Genomic DNA, 17,911 nt, shown 5'->3' with positions numbered 1-17,911 from the left:
ATCAGGGGCTATTTGTACCATGTACCATGTTAAGGATGAAATCCTCTCCCCAAGGCCTCCCGAGTGGTGCAGCGGTCTAAGGCACTGCATCCCAGTGCTAGGAGCGTCACTACAGACCCGGGTTGTAATCAAGGCCGTGATTCGGAGTCCCATAGGGCAATGCACAATTGACCCAGCATTAGGGGAGGGTTTGGCCGGGAGGGCTTTACTTGACTCATCGTGCTCTAGCGACTCCTTGTGGCTTGCCGGGCCGCTGCAGGCTGACTTCAGTTGTCAGTTGAACAGTGTTTCCTCTGACACATTGGTGTGGCTGGCTTCCGGGTTTAGCTAGTGGGTGAAGGGTGGTTTGGCGGGTCATGTTTCAGAGGACGCATGACTCGACCTTTGCCTCCCTAGTCCGTCGGGGAGTCACAGCAATGAGACAAGATTGAAATTGGGGAGAAAAAGGGGGTAATAGGAAAAAAAGAAATCCTCTCCCCCCTCATATCGTGTTGAAGCACGCTGTGCATCTGAGTTGGTGGTCTTTGAGAGATAGAAGATGAAGAATCTCAAATCAAGTCCATATGGGTATCTAAGGTCACAGAGTACCAGAGCCTACCGCTCGCTTTGTACACATGACTGCTCGTGTACAGTCACACGTCACCTACTTCCAGTTGGACATCTGCCACAGGCACATACACTGGCACAGGAGGGGTAAACAAGGAGTATATCATTTGACTCCTGAAACAACTGTCTTGCCGCTGTGACATATTGTTCCGGTAACAAAAAGTGAAATACAATCACAATCAGATTACACACAGATGTGTACTGGATCATATACATATGTGATATGGCATTGGTTGAACACTATGCGACTAATGTATTGTTTTGTCATGTCTTGCATATAAGATGCACTATAGATGCACTACACATGCACTATATTGAGCTGGACTTCATTAAATTCCCTGATGCTCTCGCAGTCCAGTCTTGCTAAACTCTATGTTGATTACAAAGTAGAGGCATAACTAATTTGTCATACTGACATACAGTACCAGTCAAATGTTTAGACACACCTAATAATTCAAGAGTGGTTTCTTTATTATTAACATTTTCTACATTGTAGAATAATAGTGACGACATCAAAACTATGAAATAACACATATGGAATCATGTAGTAACCAAAAAAGTGTTAAACAAATTAAAACATGTTTTAGATTATTGAAAGTAGCCACCATTTGCCTTGATGAAAGCTCTCCACACTCTTAGCATTCTCTCAACCAGCTTCACCTGGAATTAATTTTCCAACAGTCTTGAAGGAGTTCCCACATATGGTGAGCACTTGTTGGCTGATTTTCCTTCCCTCTGCAGTCCAAATCATCCCAAACCATCTCAATTGGGTTGAGGTTGGGTGATTATGGAGGCCAGGTCATCTGATGCAGCACTCCATCACTCTCATTCTTGGTCAGATAGCCCTTACACAGCCTGAAGGTGTATTGGGTCATTATCCTGTTTAAAAACAAATGATAGTCCCACTAAGCACAAATCAGATGGGATGGCGTATCGCTGCATGATGCTGAGGTAGACTTGCTGGTTAAGTGTGTCTTGAATTTGAAATAAATCACAGACAATGTCACCATTAAAGCACACCTCCTCCATGCTTCATGATAGGAACCACACATGCGGAGATCATCTGTTCAACTACTCTGTGTCTCACAAAGACAGAATCTCAAATTTGGACTCATTCTACCGAAAGATAGTTTTCCACCAGTATAATGTTCATTGCTCCTGTTTCTTGGCCCAAGCACGTCTCTTCTTATTATCGGTGTCCTTTAGTAGGGGTTTCTTTGCAGCAATTCGACCATGAATGCCTGTTTCACACAGTCTCCTCTGAACAGTTGATGTTGAGATGTGTCTATTACTTGAACACTGTCAAGCATTTATTTGGCCTGCAATTTCTTAGGCTGGTAAATCGAATGAATTTATTCTCTGCAGCAGAGGTAACTCTGGGTCCTCATGAGAGCCAGTTTCATCATAGCGCTTGATGGTTCTTGCAACTGCACTTGAAGACATTTTCAAAGTTCTAGAAATTTTCCAGATTTGTCCAGGTCAGCTGGAACTGGTGGCCATCCCTGCCTCGATCTCTGGTGGCCATCCCTGCCTCGATCTCTGGTGGCCATCCCTGCCTTGATCTCTTGTGGCCATCCCTGCCTCGACCTCTGGTGGCCATCCCTGCCTCGACCTCTGGTGGCCATCCCTGCCTCGATCTCTGGTGGCCATCACTGCCTCGAACTCTGGTGGCCATCCCTGCCTCGATCTCTGGTGGCCATCCCTGCCTCGATCTCTGGTGGCCATCCCTGCCTCGATCTCTGGTGGCCATCCCTGCCTCGATCTCTGGTGCCCATCCCTGCCTCGATCTCTGGTGGCCATCCCTGCCTCGATCTCTGGTGGCTGGGTGGCAGGAGTTTTCTTATTATTATCGTTAGAGTTTAAAAGAAATATTGGTGTGCTTTATAGATTACATTTTCTTCTGGAGTTTACTCCGATGGAATGACTAGCAAAGCTGTAACCAGTTGGCTGGGCTGATAGTGGGGTCGAGTTTTGAAGATAGAGATACTCATTCATGAGTTGTAGAATGGGACAGTGGCGATTTTAGCATGTAAATCTTGGTGGCGCAAACAAACAAAAAAATGTGGGGGGTGCATGCCAGCAAAGCCACTACACAACACTAAACAATACATTAATTGTACTATAATGGTGACAAACGGTGCCCACAAACTGTTAGGGCCTACATACAGCTGTCCCAACAGCAGAGTCCCAACAGTTTACCAATGCTACACCTGGCTATCAGAGGAGCCTTGTCTACGGCTGACTAATGTGGTTTCTGTTGAGATGTACAAAGTATGGCATAAGGAGATGACGAGCAGATAAGAAGCAATCTGGATATTCGATTAAGACAATGGGAGAGCTAAGACGGACATAGTCAATATAACTAATTGTTTAGCACTTTTGAAATGTACAGTGACATAATTCAGAACATGGGCTGTTCTTACAGTGTTCTCCCTGTACACCAAGTCAGAACCATAGGATATATAAAGGTTTGAGTTTATTTTATTTTTTACAGGGACAGTGCACATTAATCAACGTTTCAGTTAATGTGCCGGTTTTAGCCAGCCGGCTAATTTTCAACCGCAGTCCCTGGGCAGGTTATTAAAAACAATTACAATATAGACAATAGCAACAGGACAAGCAAGACATAGCATACAGACAGAGCAACATAGGACAAGCAAGACGTAGCATACAGACATAGCAACATAGAACAAAAAGCAGCAAGACAAAATTCATAAAAGCAACAGTGTTTCCACACCTCACAAGCTACAGACAACACACAGCTAGGGACCATGTTCACAAATCTGATTGACCTTTAGACATGGCTAAAGGTTGAATATAAGCAGACAAAGGATGCTCTTATAATATTCGATGATGACATTTCTCAGGTTATAGCAGGATATAGCCTACATGTGCACCACTAAGTCAGAACAGTAGGCAAAATTAAGAGGGGAAAATAAACCAAATCATGATGACGTCAGTGATTTTCAGGTCGTAGCTCTAGAAAGAGGCCCGAGTTCCCGACTTACAATTTCAAGTTGGATGACCGTTCAAAATTTATTTTCCCAATCAGAGCTGTTTTTTTCCTGAGTTCCCAGTTGTCTTGAACTCACTGAAGTCAGATTTCCCAGTTCCCGAGTTAAGTTGTTTTGAGTCTGGCAGAAATCATGCTGGATTGACAGCATGGCCAATGTTGAATGTTTATCATTTTAAGCTTGGAAAAGAGACCCAGAATTGGGACCACACACCCACTCCACTGAATAGCAGGCTAGTAATTGCTTTTCAATGCTTGCAGTTAGCCACTGATTACTCCTTGTTGAATTTGCGATTTCCAACATGTTGTGTAATGTTTGTGTCCAATGGCCGATGAGCACCTACACGTTTTTATCTACAATTTCTCTTCATATGACAAGGATTTGCCAGTAGATTGTCGACTTGATTCATGATGATGACTGCTAGCTAAGATTTTGAAAGTATGATATTGACATGGTCAGTGCAATCAAAGCTACTGTAGATATAACGTGATTTGGCGTAATTTTATCTGTGGCCAATGACCTTGAGCCTTCTTGGATGGGCACTTCTAATGTAACTCTATGGTAGCATTCAACGGGGCTTGGATTTTCGAGCTCTACACTTAGATTTGGCAGTGACGTAGTGTCCGCATGAGTGACAGAATACTGAGCCAATCACTGCGCAACTAGAGAACATTACCAACCCCTACGCTCTGTATTTTCCGCATTTTCCGCTGGCTGCCCCACCACAGAAAGCACTGAGCTAGGCTGAAACACCTGCATTTTGGAGCTGCCTTACTCAAGAAAGCAAATAAGAGACCATGTTTGTATGGAGGCTTTATTAACTCAGTGATTTGTTTGACATTTTTTTTAATTTTACATTGTTTGCAACTGATATGTGACACGTATTAATGCCAAAATAACTTGAAAAACATTTGTAGCTATAAATGTGGGGCTCAAACAGGCTCTGACCCACCTGCCCTGAGTGACGGGTCGCCACTAGAATGGGAACACAACAACAGCTATACAGTAAATTTCCCAAAACTCCAGTTTATTGCACAGATGCTGTGGTAGAAGAAAGCTCCAGCACCATGGGTAAGAGCTCAACAGAGAGCTAAGGCGAGCACAACATATTGTTCACTATACAACCACATGAGTGGGGAGCCGACACACCCGGAAGTCCCATTGTAACAATATTGTTGTGAAAGTTTAGGCATGTTTTGGTTTACTCATATTTGATAAACTATTAAGTTGCAACTTTACAGATTTCTGTCGCTGCATTCCAGGTCTTCTCCTGCGGTCATATTTACACCAACTGGAGAAAATATCCAGACATCTGGCGTCACAGGCCCGCTGCTTTTTGGATGGACCTCGAATACACACAAATGAAAATTAAATGTAGCTACACTACTGGGGATACATCAGGCAACATACAGTGCCTTGCGAAAGTATTCGGCCCCCTTGAACTTTGCGACCTTTTGCCACATTTCAGGCTTCAAACATAAAGATATACAATTTTATTTTTTTGTGAAGAATCAACAACAAGTGGGACACAATCATGAAGTGGAACGACATTTATTGGATATTTCAAACTTTTTTAACAAATCAAAAACTGAAAAGTTGGGCATGCAAAATTATTCAGCCCCTTTACTTTCAGTGCAGCAAACCCTCTCCAGAAGTTCAGTGGGGATCTCTGAATGATCCAATGTTGACCTAAATGACTAATGATGATAAATACAATCCACCTGTGTGTAATCAAGTCTCCGTATAAATGCACCTGCACTGTGATAGTCTCAGAGGTCCGTTAAAAGCGCAGAGAGCATCATGAAGAACAAGGAACACACCAGGCAGGTCCGAGATACTGTTGTGAAGAAGTTTAAAGCCGGATTTGGATACAACAAGATTTCCCAAGCTTTAAACATCCCAAGGAGCACTGTGCAAGCGATAATATTGAAATGGAAGGAGTATCAGACCACTGCAAATCGACCAAGACCTGGCCGTCCCTCTAAACTTTCAGCTCCTACAAGGAGAAGACTGATCAGAGATGCAGCCAAGAGGCCCATGATCACTGGATGAACTGCAGAGATCTACAGCTGAGGTGGGAGACTGTCCATAGGACAACAATCAGTTGTATATTGCACAAATCTGGCCTTTATGGAAGAGTGGCAAGAAGAAAGCAATTTCTTAAAGATATCCATAAAAAGTGTTGTTTAAAGTTTGCCACAAGCTACCAGGGAGACACACCAAACATGTGGAAGAAGGTGCTCTGGTCAGATGAAACCAAAATTGAACTTTTTGGCAACAATGCAAAACGTTATGTTTGGCGTAAAAGCAACACAGCTCATCACCCTGTACACACCATCCCCACTGTCAAACATGGTGGTGGCAGCATCATGGTTTGGGCCTGCTTTTCTTCAGCAGGGACAGGGAAGATGGTTAAAATTGATGGGAAGATGGCTGGAGCCAAATACAGGACCATTCTGGAAGAAAACCTGATGGAGTCTGCAAAAGACCTGAGACTGGGACGGAGATTTGTCTTCCAACAAGACAATGATCCAAAACATAAAGCAACATCTACAATGGAATGGTTAAAAAATAAACATATCCAGGTGTTAGAATGGCCAAGTCAAAGTCCAGACCTGAATCCAATCGAGAATCTGTTGAAAGAACTGAAAACTGCTGTTCACAAATGCTCTCCATCCAACCTCACTGAGCTCGAGCTGTTTTGCAAGGAGGAATGGGAAACATTTTCAGTCTCTTGATGTGCAAAACTGATAGAGACATACCCCAAGCGACTTACAGCTGTAATCGCAGCAAAAGGTGGCGCTACAAAGTATTAACTTAAGGGTGCTGAATAATTTTGCACCCCCAATTTTACAGTTTTTGATTTGTTAAAAAAGCTGGAGGGTCATGTCAGGATGAGCCTGCAGGAAGGGTACCACATGAGGGAGGAGGATGTCTTCCCTGTAACGCACAGCGTTGAGATTGCCTGCAATGACAAAAAGGTCAGTCTGATGATGCTGTGACACACCGCCCCAGACCATGATGGACCCTCCACCTCCAAATCGATCCCGCTCCAGAGTACAGGCCTCGGTGTAATGCTCATTCCTTCGACGATAAATGTGAATCCGACCATCACCCCTGGTGAGACAAAACCGTGAATGAAGAGTACTTTTTGCCAGTCCTGTCTGGTCCAGTGACAATGGGTTTGTGCCCATAGGCAACGTTGTTGCCGGTGATATATGGTGAGGACCTGCCTTACAACAGGCCTACAATTCCTCAGTCCAGCCTCTCTCAGCCTATTGCGGACAGTCTGAGTACTGATGGAGGGATTGTGCGTTCCTGGTGTAACTCGGGCAGTTGTTGCCATCCTGTCCCACAGGTGTGATGTTCGGATGTACCAATCCTGTGCAGGTGTTGTTACATGTGGTCTGCCACTGCGTGGATGATCAGCTGTCCGTCCTGTCTCCATGTAGCGCTTTCTTAGGTGTCTCACAGTACGGACATTGCCATTTTTTCCCTTGGCCACATCTGCAATCCTCATGCCTCCTTGCAGCATGCCGAATGCACATTCACGCAGATGAGCAGGGACCCTGGGCATCTTTCTTTTGGTGTTTTTCAGTCAGTAGAAAGGCCTCTTTAGGGTCCTAAGTTTTCATGTTCTGAAAGAGCTGCAAAACCTGGACCCGTACAAATCAGCTGGGCTTGACAATCTGGACCCTCTATTTCTGAAACTATCCGCCGCCATTGTCGCAACCCCTATTACCAGCCTGTTCAACCTCTCTTTCATATCGTCTGAGATCCCCAAGGATTGGAAAGCTGCCGCAGTCATCCCCCTCTTCAAAGGGGGAGACACCCTGGACCCAAACTGTTACAGACCTATATCCTTCCTGCCCTGCCTATCTAAGGTCTTCGAAAGCCAAGTCAACAAACAGGTCACTGACCATCTCGAATCCCACCGTACCTTCTCCACTGTGCAATCTGGTTTCCGAGCCGGTCACGGGTGCACCTCAGCCACACTCAAGGTACTAAACGATATCATAACCGCCATCGATAAAAGACAGTACTGTGCAGCCGTCTTCATCGACCTTGCCAAGGCTTCCAACTCTGTCAATCACCATATTCTTATCGGCAGACTCAGTAGCCTCGGTTTTTCGGATGACTGTCTTGCCTGGTTCACCAATTACTTTGCAGACAGAGTTCAGTGTGTCAAATCGGAGGGCATGCTGTCCGGTCCTCTGGCAGTCTCTATGGGGGTGCCACAGGGTTCAATTCTCGGGCCGACTCTTTTCTCTGTATATATCAATGATGTTGCTCTTGCTGCGGGCGATTCCCTGATCCACATCTCCGCAGACGACACCATTCTATATACTTTCGGCCCGTCATTGGACACTGCTATCTAACCTCCAAACGAGCTTCAATGCCATACAACACTCCTTCCGTGGCCTCCAACTGCTCTTAAACGCTAGTAAAACCAAATGCATGCTTTTCAACCGATCGCTGCCTGCACCCGCATGCCCGACTAGCATCACCACCCTGGATGGTTCCGACCTTGAATATGTGGACATCTATAAGTACCTAGGTGTCTGGCTAGACTGCAAACTCTCCTTCCAGACTCATATCAAACATCTCTAATCGAAAATCAAATCAAGAGTCGGCTTTCTATTCCGCAACAAAGCACCCTTCACTCACGCCGCCAAGCTTACCCTCGTAAAACTGACTATCCTACCGATCCTCGACTTCGGCGATGTCATCTACAAAATGGCTTCCAACACTCTACTCAGCAAACTGGATGCAGTTTATCACAGTGCCATCCGTTTTGTCACTAAAGCACCTTATACCACCCACCACTGCGACTTGTATGCTCTAGTCGGCTGGCCTTCACTACATATTCGTCGCCAGACCCACTGGCTCCAGGTCATCTACAAGTCCATGCTAGGTAAAGCTCCGCCTTATCTAAGTTCACTGGTCATGATGGCAACACCCATCCGTAGCACGCGCTCCAGCAGGTGTATCTCACTGATCATCCCTAAAGCCAACACCTCATTTGGCCGCCTTTCGTTCCAGTACTCTGCTGCCTGTGACTGGAACGAATTGCAAAAATCGCTGAAGTTGGAGACTTTTATCTCCCTCACCAACTTCAAACATCAGCTATCTGAGCAGCTAACCGATCGCTGCAGCTGTACATAGTCTATTGGTAAATAGCCCACCCATTTTCACCTACCTCATCCCCATACTGTTTTTATTTATTTACTTTTCTGCTCTTTTGCACACCAATATCTCTACCTGTACATGACCATCTGATCATTTATCACTCCAGTGTTAATCTGCAAAATTGTAATTATTCGCCTACCTCCTCATGCCTTTTTTAGACTCCCCTTTTTTTCTACTGTGTTATTGACTTGTTAATTGTTTACCCCATGTGTAACTCTGTGTTGTCTGTTCACACTGCTATGCTTTATCTTGGCCAGGTCGCAGTTGCAAATGAGAACTTGTTCTCAACTAGCCTACCTGGTTAAATAAAGGTGAAATAAAAAATAAAATAAAAATAATTGTGAGCTCCTTTGCCTACCGTCTGTAAGCTGTTAGTGTCTTAATGACCGTTCTACAGGTGCATGATCAATACAACCTAGAGGTACTAGGGGGCAGTATTTTCATTTTTGGGAGAGAAAAAAAACGTTCCTGTTTTAAACGTGATATTTTGTCAGGACAAGATTCTAGAATATGCATAGAAAACACTCTAACGTTTCCAAAACTGTAAAGATATTGTCTGTGAGTATAACAGAACTGATGTTGCAGGCGAAAGCCTGAGAAAAATCCAATCCGGAAGTGCCCCAGGTTTTGAAAGCGCTGCGTTCCAATGAGTCCCTATTCAGCTGTGAATGTGCCATTAACGAGCTTACACTTTCTACGTATTCCCCAAGGTGTCTACAGCATTGTAAGGTAGTTTTACGCATTTCTGTTGAAGAATAGCCGTAGGCGGCCACATTGCGTAAGTGGTCACATGGTGGCTCCGAGAGAGATTCTCGCGTAAAATACAGAGGTAGCCATTACTCCAATCGGCCCTACTGAAAAACGAATTGTCCCGACGGATATATTATCAAATAGATATTAGAAAAACACCTTGAGGATTGATTATAAACAACGTTTGCCATGTTTCTGTCGATATTATGGAGCTAATTTGGAATATTTTTCGGCGTTGTGGTGACCGCAATATCCGGGCGATTTCTCAGCCAAACATGAAGAACAAATGGAGCTATTTCGCCTACAAAAATAATATTTTGGGAAAAAATTAACTTTGGCTATCTACCTGGGAGTCTCGTGAGTGAAAACATCCGAAGTTCATCAAAGGTAAACGATTTAATTTGGTTGCTTTTCTGATTTCCGTGACAAGGTTGCCTGCTGCTAGCAAGGCATAATGCTAGGCTATGATAAACTTACACAAATGCTTGTCTAGCGTTGGCTGTAAAGCATATTTTGAAAATCTGAGATGACAGGGTGATTAACAAAAGGCTAAGCTGTGTTCCAATATATTTCACTTGTGATTTTCATGAATAGGAAGATTTATGTCCATTGCGTTATGCTAATTAGTGTCAGGCGATGATTATGCTCCCGGATCTGGGTTTGAGAGTCACATTAAGTGTTTATGATTCATTGAACAAGCATGGGAAACCGTGCTTAAACCTTTTACAATGAAAATCTGTGAAGTTATTTGGATTTTTATGAATTATCTTTGAACGACAGGGTCCTGAAAAAGGGACGTTTCTTTTTTTGCTGAGTTTACATACGATAGACTTTGGTTTTTAATGTAAAGAAATAACTAAATGTTATACCCCTTGATCTTCAAGAATAGGACATGGAAATATGGAAGTATAGCATAGCCAAATTGTTTTCCATGAGCATAACCCAAAAACCGAGGATTTATTAGCCAGCTCTACTCTGTTGTTTATGATTTTGTTGTCATGGAGGACTGATTGGGTTCATTGATTCAAGTTGAAAAATAAATGCTGCGCTCATGGAATGGCATGCTTTGAGCACTACTGAAAAGTGCTATTTACATGTGAAAAATGAATGCCATATGTTGCATTTGCTATTGTTTACCTTTTTTTGGTGACACTTTGATATCTTGATAATATGCAGCTGTTTAAAGGGCAGCTGAAACGATAACAAAACGGTCGCCCTCTGTTTTGGTAAAAAGCTGAGGGATAGGCCTGGAGAAATGTAACCACTCTCAGATTAATAGACAGAGCTATGGATGCAAGGACGGACCATCAATTATATCAAAATTGTTTTAACCATGTTATGAGGCTATAGAGTGTTGGTTTACATTTACAATGTCAAATCGAATCAAATTTTATTTGTCTCATGCGCTGGATACAACAGGTTACAGTGAAATGCTTACTTACAAGCCCTTAATCAACAATGCTTTAAAAAGTTAAGAAAAACGTGTTAAATAAAAAATAGATACACTTAATTATTATTATTTTTGATTAACAAATAATTAAGCAGTAAAATAACAATAGCGAGACTATATACAGGGGGGTACCAGTACAAAGTCAATGTGCAGGGGCACCGGTTAGTCGAGGTAATATGTACATGTAGGTAGAGTTAAAGTGACTATGCATAGATAATAGAGAGTAGCAGCAGCGTAAGAGAGGGGTCTGGGTAGCCCTTTGATTAGCTGTTCAGGAGTGTTATGGCTTGGGGGTAGAAGCTGTTAAGAAGCCTTTTGGACCTAGACTTGGCGCTCCGGTACCGCTTGCCGTGCGGTAGCAGAGAGAACAGTCTATGACTTAGGTGACTGGAGACTGACAATTCTTTGGGACTTCCTCTGACACCTCCATGTATATAGGCCCAGGATGTCAAGAAGCTTGGCCCCAGTGATGTACTGGGCCTTACGCACTACCTTCTGTAGTGCCATACGGTCAGATGCCAAGCCATTGCCATAACAGGTGGTGATGAATCAGTCAGGATGCTCTCGATGGTGCAGCTGGAGAACTTTTAGACACATGCCACTGTGTAGGCCCATGCCAAATATTTTCAGTTTCCTGAGAGGGAAAAGGTGTTGCTGTGCTCTCTTTGACTGTCTTGGTGTGTTTGGACCATGATAGTTTATTGGTGATGTGGATATATTGATTGGGTCTAACCTTTTTCAGCCAAAAAGTGTTGATGTGAAAATTGTTGCATTAAATCAAATCAAATGTATCTATATAGCCCATCGTACATGAACTGATATCTCAAAGTGCTGTACAGAAACCCAGCCTAAAACCCCAAACAGCAAGCAAAGCAGGTGATGAAGCACGTTGGCTAAGTAAAAACTACCTAGTGGCCAGTCCTCATCTGGCTGTGCCGGGTGGAGATTATAACAGAACATGGCCAAGATGTTCAAATGTTCATAAATGACCAGCATGGTCAAATAATAGGTCTGGGACAGGTAGCACGTCCGGTGAACAGGTCAGGATTCCAAAGCCGCAGGCAGAACAGTTGAAACTGGAGCAGCAGCACGGCCAGGTGGACTGGGGATAGCAAGGAGTCATCGTGCCAGGTAGTCCTGAGGCATGGTCCTAGGGCTCAGGTCCTCCGAGAGAGACAAAGAAAGAGAGAAAGAATTAGAGAGAGCACACTTAAATTCACACAGAACACAGGATAAGACAGGAGAAGATATAACAAACTGACCCGAGCCCCCCGACACATGAACTACTGCAGCATTAATACTGGAGGCTGAGACAGGAGGGGTCGGGAGACACTGTGGCCCCATCTGATGATACTCCCGGCCAGGGCCAAACGGGAAGGATATAACCCCACCCACTTTGCCAAAGCACAGCCCCCACACCACTAGAGGGATATCTTCAACCACCAACTTACCATCCTGAGACAAGGCCGAGTATAGCCCAAAGATCTCCGCCACGGCACAACCCATGGGGGTGCACCAACCCAGACAGGAAGATCACATCAATGACTCAACCCACTCAAGTGACGCACCCCTCCTAGGGACAGCATGAAAGAGCACCAGTAAGCCAGTGACTTAGCCCCTGTCACAGGGTTAGAGGCAGAGAATCCCCGTGGAAAGAGGGGAACCGGCCAGGCAGAGACAGCAAGGGCATTTTGTTGCTCCAGAGCCTTTCCGTTCACCTTCACACTCCTGGGCCAGACTACACTCAATCATATGATCCACTGAAGAGATAAGTCTTCAATAAAGACTTAAAGGTTGAGACCGAGTTTGCGTCTCTCACATGGGTAAGTAGACCATTCCATAAAAATGGAGCTCTATAGGAGAAAGCCCTGCCTCCAGCTGTTTGCTAAGAAATTCTAGGGACAATTAGGAGGCCTGCGTCTTGTGACCGTAGCGTACGTGTAGGTATGTACGGCAAGACCAAATCGGAGTGATAAGTAGGAGCAAGCCCATGTAATGCTTTGAAGGCATTAGCATGGTTCTGCTCATCATGGCAGTAATTGTGTCTTTACTGTAAATCCAATGCATCCAAAGTGTGCTTTACAGCTTGTTCTGCCTCATAATATTTGTTTTGGTCCCTTTCAGATCATAGCCACGTCAACAGTGGGCGTTCAGGCTTGTAAGAGACATGAAATATATGAAAGCTTTGGTGACCGAGGCTGGATGGTGAGCTTGTCTCACTAAGTTACTCATTCTACTGAATAGATAGTATCAAGAGCTAACATTGTGTCACCTTATTTGCTGTAACACAATTATTATTTTTAAGGGAAGCAAGGCATTGTGTGCATTTTAGTGTATTTTTATGAAGTATTTCTGATTGAAATATAGTCTGTTCTAGTCATTCATCTAATCTTGTCATTCCATTTCTATAGTATTTCTCTCCATTAGGATTGGGTCCTGGCTCCTACGGGCTACTGTGCCTTCTACTGTGATGGAGAATGCCAAAACCCTGCATCAACACCACTAACCACGCTATGATCCAACTAGAGGTCAGTATGCACTACTCCACCCTCTCTCACATGAATGCTAACATTGTTTTCAGTTGGAAAGACGCTAAATGGCTCAGACATTAATGGGAAATATGGCAAATAGAAACAGAAATACCCAAGATACCAGAGTCTACAATGGCAGACTCTTAATGTAGAGTACCGATAGTGAGAAGTTACATTCAAGACTGAAGCAATTGTGCCCTCTAGTGGTCGACTTTATACTATACCCCCTCTTTCCATGACAGACTGACCAGGTAAATCCAGGTGAAAGCTATGATCCCATACTGATGTCACTTGTTCAATCCACTTCAATCAGTGTAGACGAAGGGAAGGAGACAGGTTAAAGAAAGAGTTTTAAGCATTGACACAATTGAGACATGGATTATGTATGTGTGCCATTCAGAGGGTAAATGGGCAAGACAAAATATTTAAGTGCCTTTGAACGGTGTAAGGTAGTAGGTGTATAAAGAATGGTCCACCACTGTGGGAATCATTGGAGTGAACATGGGCCAGCATCCCTGTGGACACCTTGTAGAGTTCACGTCCCAGCAAATTGAGTCTGTTCTGAGCAACAGGGGGTGCAACTCAATATTAGGAAGGTGTTCTTAATGTTTTGTAAACGCAGTGTACGTCGGCCTACATATTTTGAAATAGTACAGAATCACACATCACAATTCAAAGCCATAAAGTGTGGGCCTGTAGTACCTGTAAATCACCTAAACTTTGTTTTTCATTTCCATATGAAAAGAATAATGCATAATTGTTCATGTAATAGTGTAATATTAGCCTCATAACTCCAGGAATATGAAATAGTGATGAAATAATCAAGTAAATAAAAAGACAGAGACAAATGCTTTTGAACTACTAGTTATTTTATTTAAAAATGTAAAATTCAGTGCAAAGTAATGTAGTGCATTTGTGTCTAGACCCCTGTGTGGTGGCAAAGTGTCACAAGAATCCTGTGGGGAGAGAAAACAAGAGAATACATTAATTCAATGGGTGTTAACTAATCAGGGTTCAGTGAAGCACTTCAAGTCCTCAATTCCTAAGAGAAAGAGAGAGAAATGTGGCCTTTCAGATCTCTGCAGTAGGACTACATGCTGGCCATGAGGTTCTCCAGGTGGTATTCCAGGAGGTTGGAGAGCTCAGTGACCAGAGACACTGGGTTAAAGTACCAGGCCAGCTGCTGCCCAAACATGTCATCTAGCAGAGCCATCAGCCCACCCTGAAGAGAACACCACACAACACATAGATAATGGCTCTAAATTACTAGCTTATCAAGAGCAGAGAGACAATGAGAGTTACTCCTTGTAAAATGGCATCCTGTTATTCATGAAAAAGTAAAGAGGAAGTAAACTAGGAATAGGGAAGTAAACTCTTGAATCTTACATTGAGCAGCAGCAGGTATCTCTCGGCCTTTGGCTCAATGCTGGCAGCTACGGGCAGGAAGGAGTACAGGAGAGCGTACAGACGCTCCATGAACCCACCAGGGTGCTAATGGAAAGAGAGGAGAGAAGTTTAAGTGAAATTACAAATAGAGAGACATCGAAACATGTACCAGTGAGATGCTACTTACCACCATCAGGGACTTCTGAGCTGTCATCATCCCAAATAGCACCAGTTCAAAAAGGACATCTATCAGGTTAACATGAAGGATCTAGGACAAGAAAACACGTTTGGAGAAAATAGGAATGATTTCAAATAGATCAGCTACTGTGATGTATAAAAGACATGCATGTGGAAGAACTCAAAGTGAGACTTGAAAGAGTTAATGAACTCACCTTTGCCTCAGCCAGCTCCCTCTCAATGTCAATCTGCTTGGAGGGGTCACTCAGGTAGTCCACAAAGTCGTTATAGGCACGGATGAATTCGGCCTCGTCCTATCACAAAGCAAAGAGCATTGACGTTAGTGAACAGAACACATTTCCCATCGAGGACGCTCTCTTTCCCTTGAATGAATAATGAGTTAGTGAGCTACCATGTGCTGGGCTTGAACCAGTGCGCCCATTAGGACCTTTCCTGCCACAAACAGATGGTTCCTGCTCAGGGTGGAACCAAGCAGGGTCTAGAGAAGAGGGAAGAGTTAGTGAGACACCCATCTTCCTCTTGGAGACAGACGGAACAAGAAGACACAGAGAGAAAAGGAAAAAGGAAGTCCACTCACAGTGAAGGCCTGGCGCAGGGAGACGAGCCTCAGGGCGATGTCCTCCACTCTCTTGGTGGTAAGGTAGAGGCTGTCGGAGGGAGGGAATGGAGCATGTCAACCATTAGGGTCAATGGGGATAACAGCATGGTGACCACTATCCTTCAGCATCTGGCAAGCCCAGACTACACAGACATTTAGAGGAACTCACTTTAGCAGAGGAACCTCCCTCTCCTCAGGCAGCAGGTCCTCCTCCCAGCCCTACAACAACAGAACAAACATTCAACATCAGTGACCAATGCAATGACATGACAAACAATGGGTCAATGGAAGGATCTTAATGCTACTAGTCAATAGTATGTGTACTGTAGGTGTGTGTGCAACATCTGACCTCATAGCAGTTGTGGCATTCAGGCTCTGGCTCAGTGAACTGCTGATTGGTGGGCGTAGACACGGAGGCAGCCTCCGACCACGCCGAGGAGGAGAGCAGCCCATCCGGCCCCATGTGGAGAGTGGCATACACCACCGAGACATCAGTCTGCTGCTCCAAAAACACACACAACACACCTGTTTACCACACACACGCATTATTAGAAAACAGAGCATATCTAAAGGAAAAACACCCAATAATTTCTGTTCAATATACATAAGAAAATGTATATTTACCTGGTAGCAGCCAAGGGTCACGTCCACAGACGTCTCATGGCGGAGGTGAGAAGCATACTGGGTCACCCTGCCAGCCATATACTGACAGAGAGAGACGATATGTTAAGGCCAAATGGAATAAGTGAAGAAAGCCTAATCTTGTACTATTTCGGTAGTATTTACATCTTACCAGGATCCAAGTGACGGACTGAACCTTGGTGGCACAGTAGGGGATGCCCTCTGGACTAAGCCTGGCTGTCTCCCTGGAGATGGCCCACACCAGTTGAGTCTCCAGGCCTCGAACCCTACTCACATGGTGCATCCTCACCACCACCTGCTGTGGAGAGAAACGACAAGTAACATCAACAAAACAACATCAGCCATCGCTGTAACATATTTCCATCAAGATCACATGACTCTGGCAATGTAAATTAGGACTAGATAGTTACAAAGACACATACCTGGGATCCCCCACGCATATAGGTGATAATGGGGCTGATGAACTGGAAAGTTCTCCAAGCTTTAGCCACCGGACCGGCATGGTTCTGCACAGGAGATGGGTGACATTACAATACATTCAGGTTAGAAACAGCTGATTACAGGAATTGTAACAGTGATGCGTGTGTGTGGGGGGGGGTCTCTTACTCTGATCACAACAGGCCCACAGTACAGGGGCTAAACCTAATCGGTATCAACTGCCAATTACCAGTGGCCTCCTAAAGCAGACAACAAAGATTTTTTAGAATTAATATCTGGGATACTTTTCAAACATAATACCAAAAACGTTCTGAAAATTGTACCTCAAGGATAGTCGGTACATCTGGCACATCCTCAAGGATGATAGCAGCATCCTGGACATCAAGGATGACTGGCAGCAGTGGCACATCCAACTGGACCTCATCCAGTACATTTGATTCTAAAATTAGTAGCAGGGATACAAACAAACAATTGTCAGGACGTAAAACATATCAAGCTAGCTTGTAACGTCACTACTAGTAAAAGTCCAACAGTGCTTCGCTTAGCAACAATTATTAAAGTTAGCGTTAGCTTGCAAGTCTGTATCACAGAAATAAACATTTCACAAATTACATTTCCGATGCTGAATGTGGTAAAATAAGAAGTTTAAAACTCCACGTACCCTCTTCGAAGTCGCTGTCGCTGTCCACCTCCCGACGATCGCGAACCCTGCAAAACGGAAAAAGACAACAAAAACAACCCACAAATGAATTTAAACAACCTGTCGACGAAGAAGGCTGCCCAGGTCCTCGCACTCTCTCCATCAATCTTGAAAAGCACCCAGGCATTTTCCAGTCGATGTTTCAATCTCAGGTCTCAAAAATCAGTCAAGTTTGTTGTTGTTGAACAGCAAATTGAAGTTGTTCTTGTTTTCGAACAGAAAACGTTCAATAGAACGCCGATATGTTCTATCGGTTAGATGTCTCTTGGCAACACATATTTTAGAAAATTGCATATTTAAAAATGGACAGCTGTGTTGCCATAGAAATTAGTTTGGAACTCTATGGTTATCATTAGAATCCTATAAAATTCCTGGTTTTCGTTGTAATTATATCCTATGTTGTTGGAA

General features: G+C 44.0%; 2 protein-coding genes across 44 annotated transcripts in view; one reads left to right on the top strand and one right to left on the bottom strand.

Moving 5' to 3' along the window:
• Window positions 1-17,911, top strand: part of LOC118398147 (piggyBac transposable element-derived protein 4-like) — a 94,872-nt gene that overhangs the window by 32,922 nt on the left and 44,039 nt on the right. For 33 of the 43 annotated variants that reach the window (XR_008070965.1, XR_008070963.1, XR_008070961.1 and 30 more), the window contains exons 3-4: window positions 13,135-13,215; window positions 13,422-13,538. The gene's annotated coding sequence lies outside the window, so the exon portion shown is untranslated. Of the gene's footprint in view, window positions 1-801; window positions 12,834-13,134; window positions 13,216-13,421; window positions 13,539-17,519; window positions 17,656-17,911 lie in introns of those variants that run through there. The other 10 variants (XR_008070976.1, XR_008070972.1, XR_008070975.1 and 7 more) reach the window with 3 other exon arrangements.
• Window positions 14,176-17,630, bottom strand: LOC127909376 (uncharacterized). Its single transcript, XM_052470413.1, has 13 exons — window positions 17,465-17,630; window positions 17,127-17,242; window positions 16,788-16,871; window positions 16,517-16,663; window positions 16,348-16,428; window positions 16,073-16,222; window positions 15,893-15,942; window positions 15,703-15,772; window positions 15,517-15,603; window positions 15,320-15,418; window positions 15,115-15,195; window positions 14,928-15,032; window positions 14,176-14,497 (listed from the first exon to the last, which is right to left on the bottom strand). Exons 1-13 carry the CDS (start codon window positions 17,628-17,630, stop codon window positions 14,363-14,365), a joined length of 1,371 nt encoding a protein of 456 aa, XP_052326373.1. The 3' UTR covers window positions 14,176-14,362.

The sequence above is a fragment of the Oncorhynchus keta genome, chromosome 19 (assembly GCF_023373465.1).
Source record: "Oncorhynchus keta strain PuntledgeMale-10-30-2019 chromosome 19, Oket_V2, whole genome shotgun sequence".
In the NCBI taxonomy this organism is placed as follows: Eukaryota; Metazoa; Chordata; class Actinopteri; order Salmoniformes; family Salmonidae; genus Oncorhynchus; species Oncorhynchus keta.
This window is presented reverse-complemented; position numbering and strand designations above follow the sequence as displayed.

What these genes read in the sequence shown, in the direction of transcription:
- LOC127909376 (XM_052470413.1), bottom strand. Translation starts at nt 17,630, where the DNA reads ATGCCTGGGTGCTTTTCAAGATTGATGGAGAGAGTGCGAGGACCTGGG. An exon ending in GGGAGCTGGCTGAGGCAAAG is followed by an intron (nt 15,196 to 15,319) that starts GTGAGTTCATTA and finishes TTCTTGTCCTAG; the next exon opens with ATCCTTCATGTTAACCTGAT. An exon ending in GATACCTGCTGCTGCTCAAT is followed by an intron (nt 14,498 to 14,927) that starts GTAAGATTCAAG and finishes CTCTCCCCACAG; the next exon opens with GATTCTTGTGACACTTTGCC.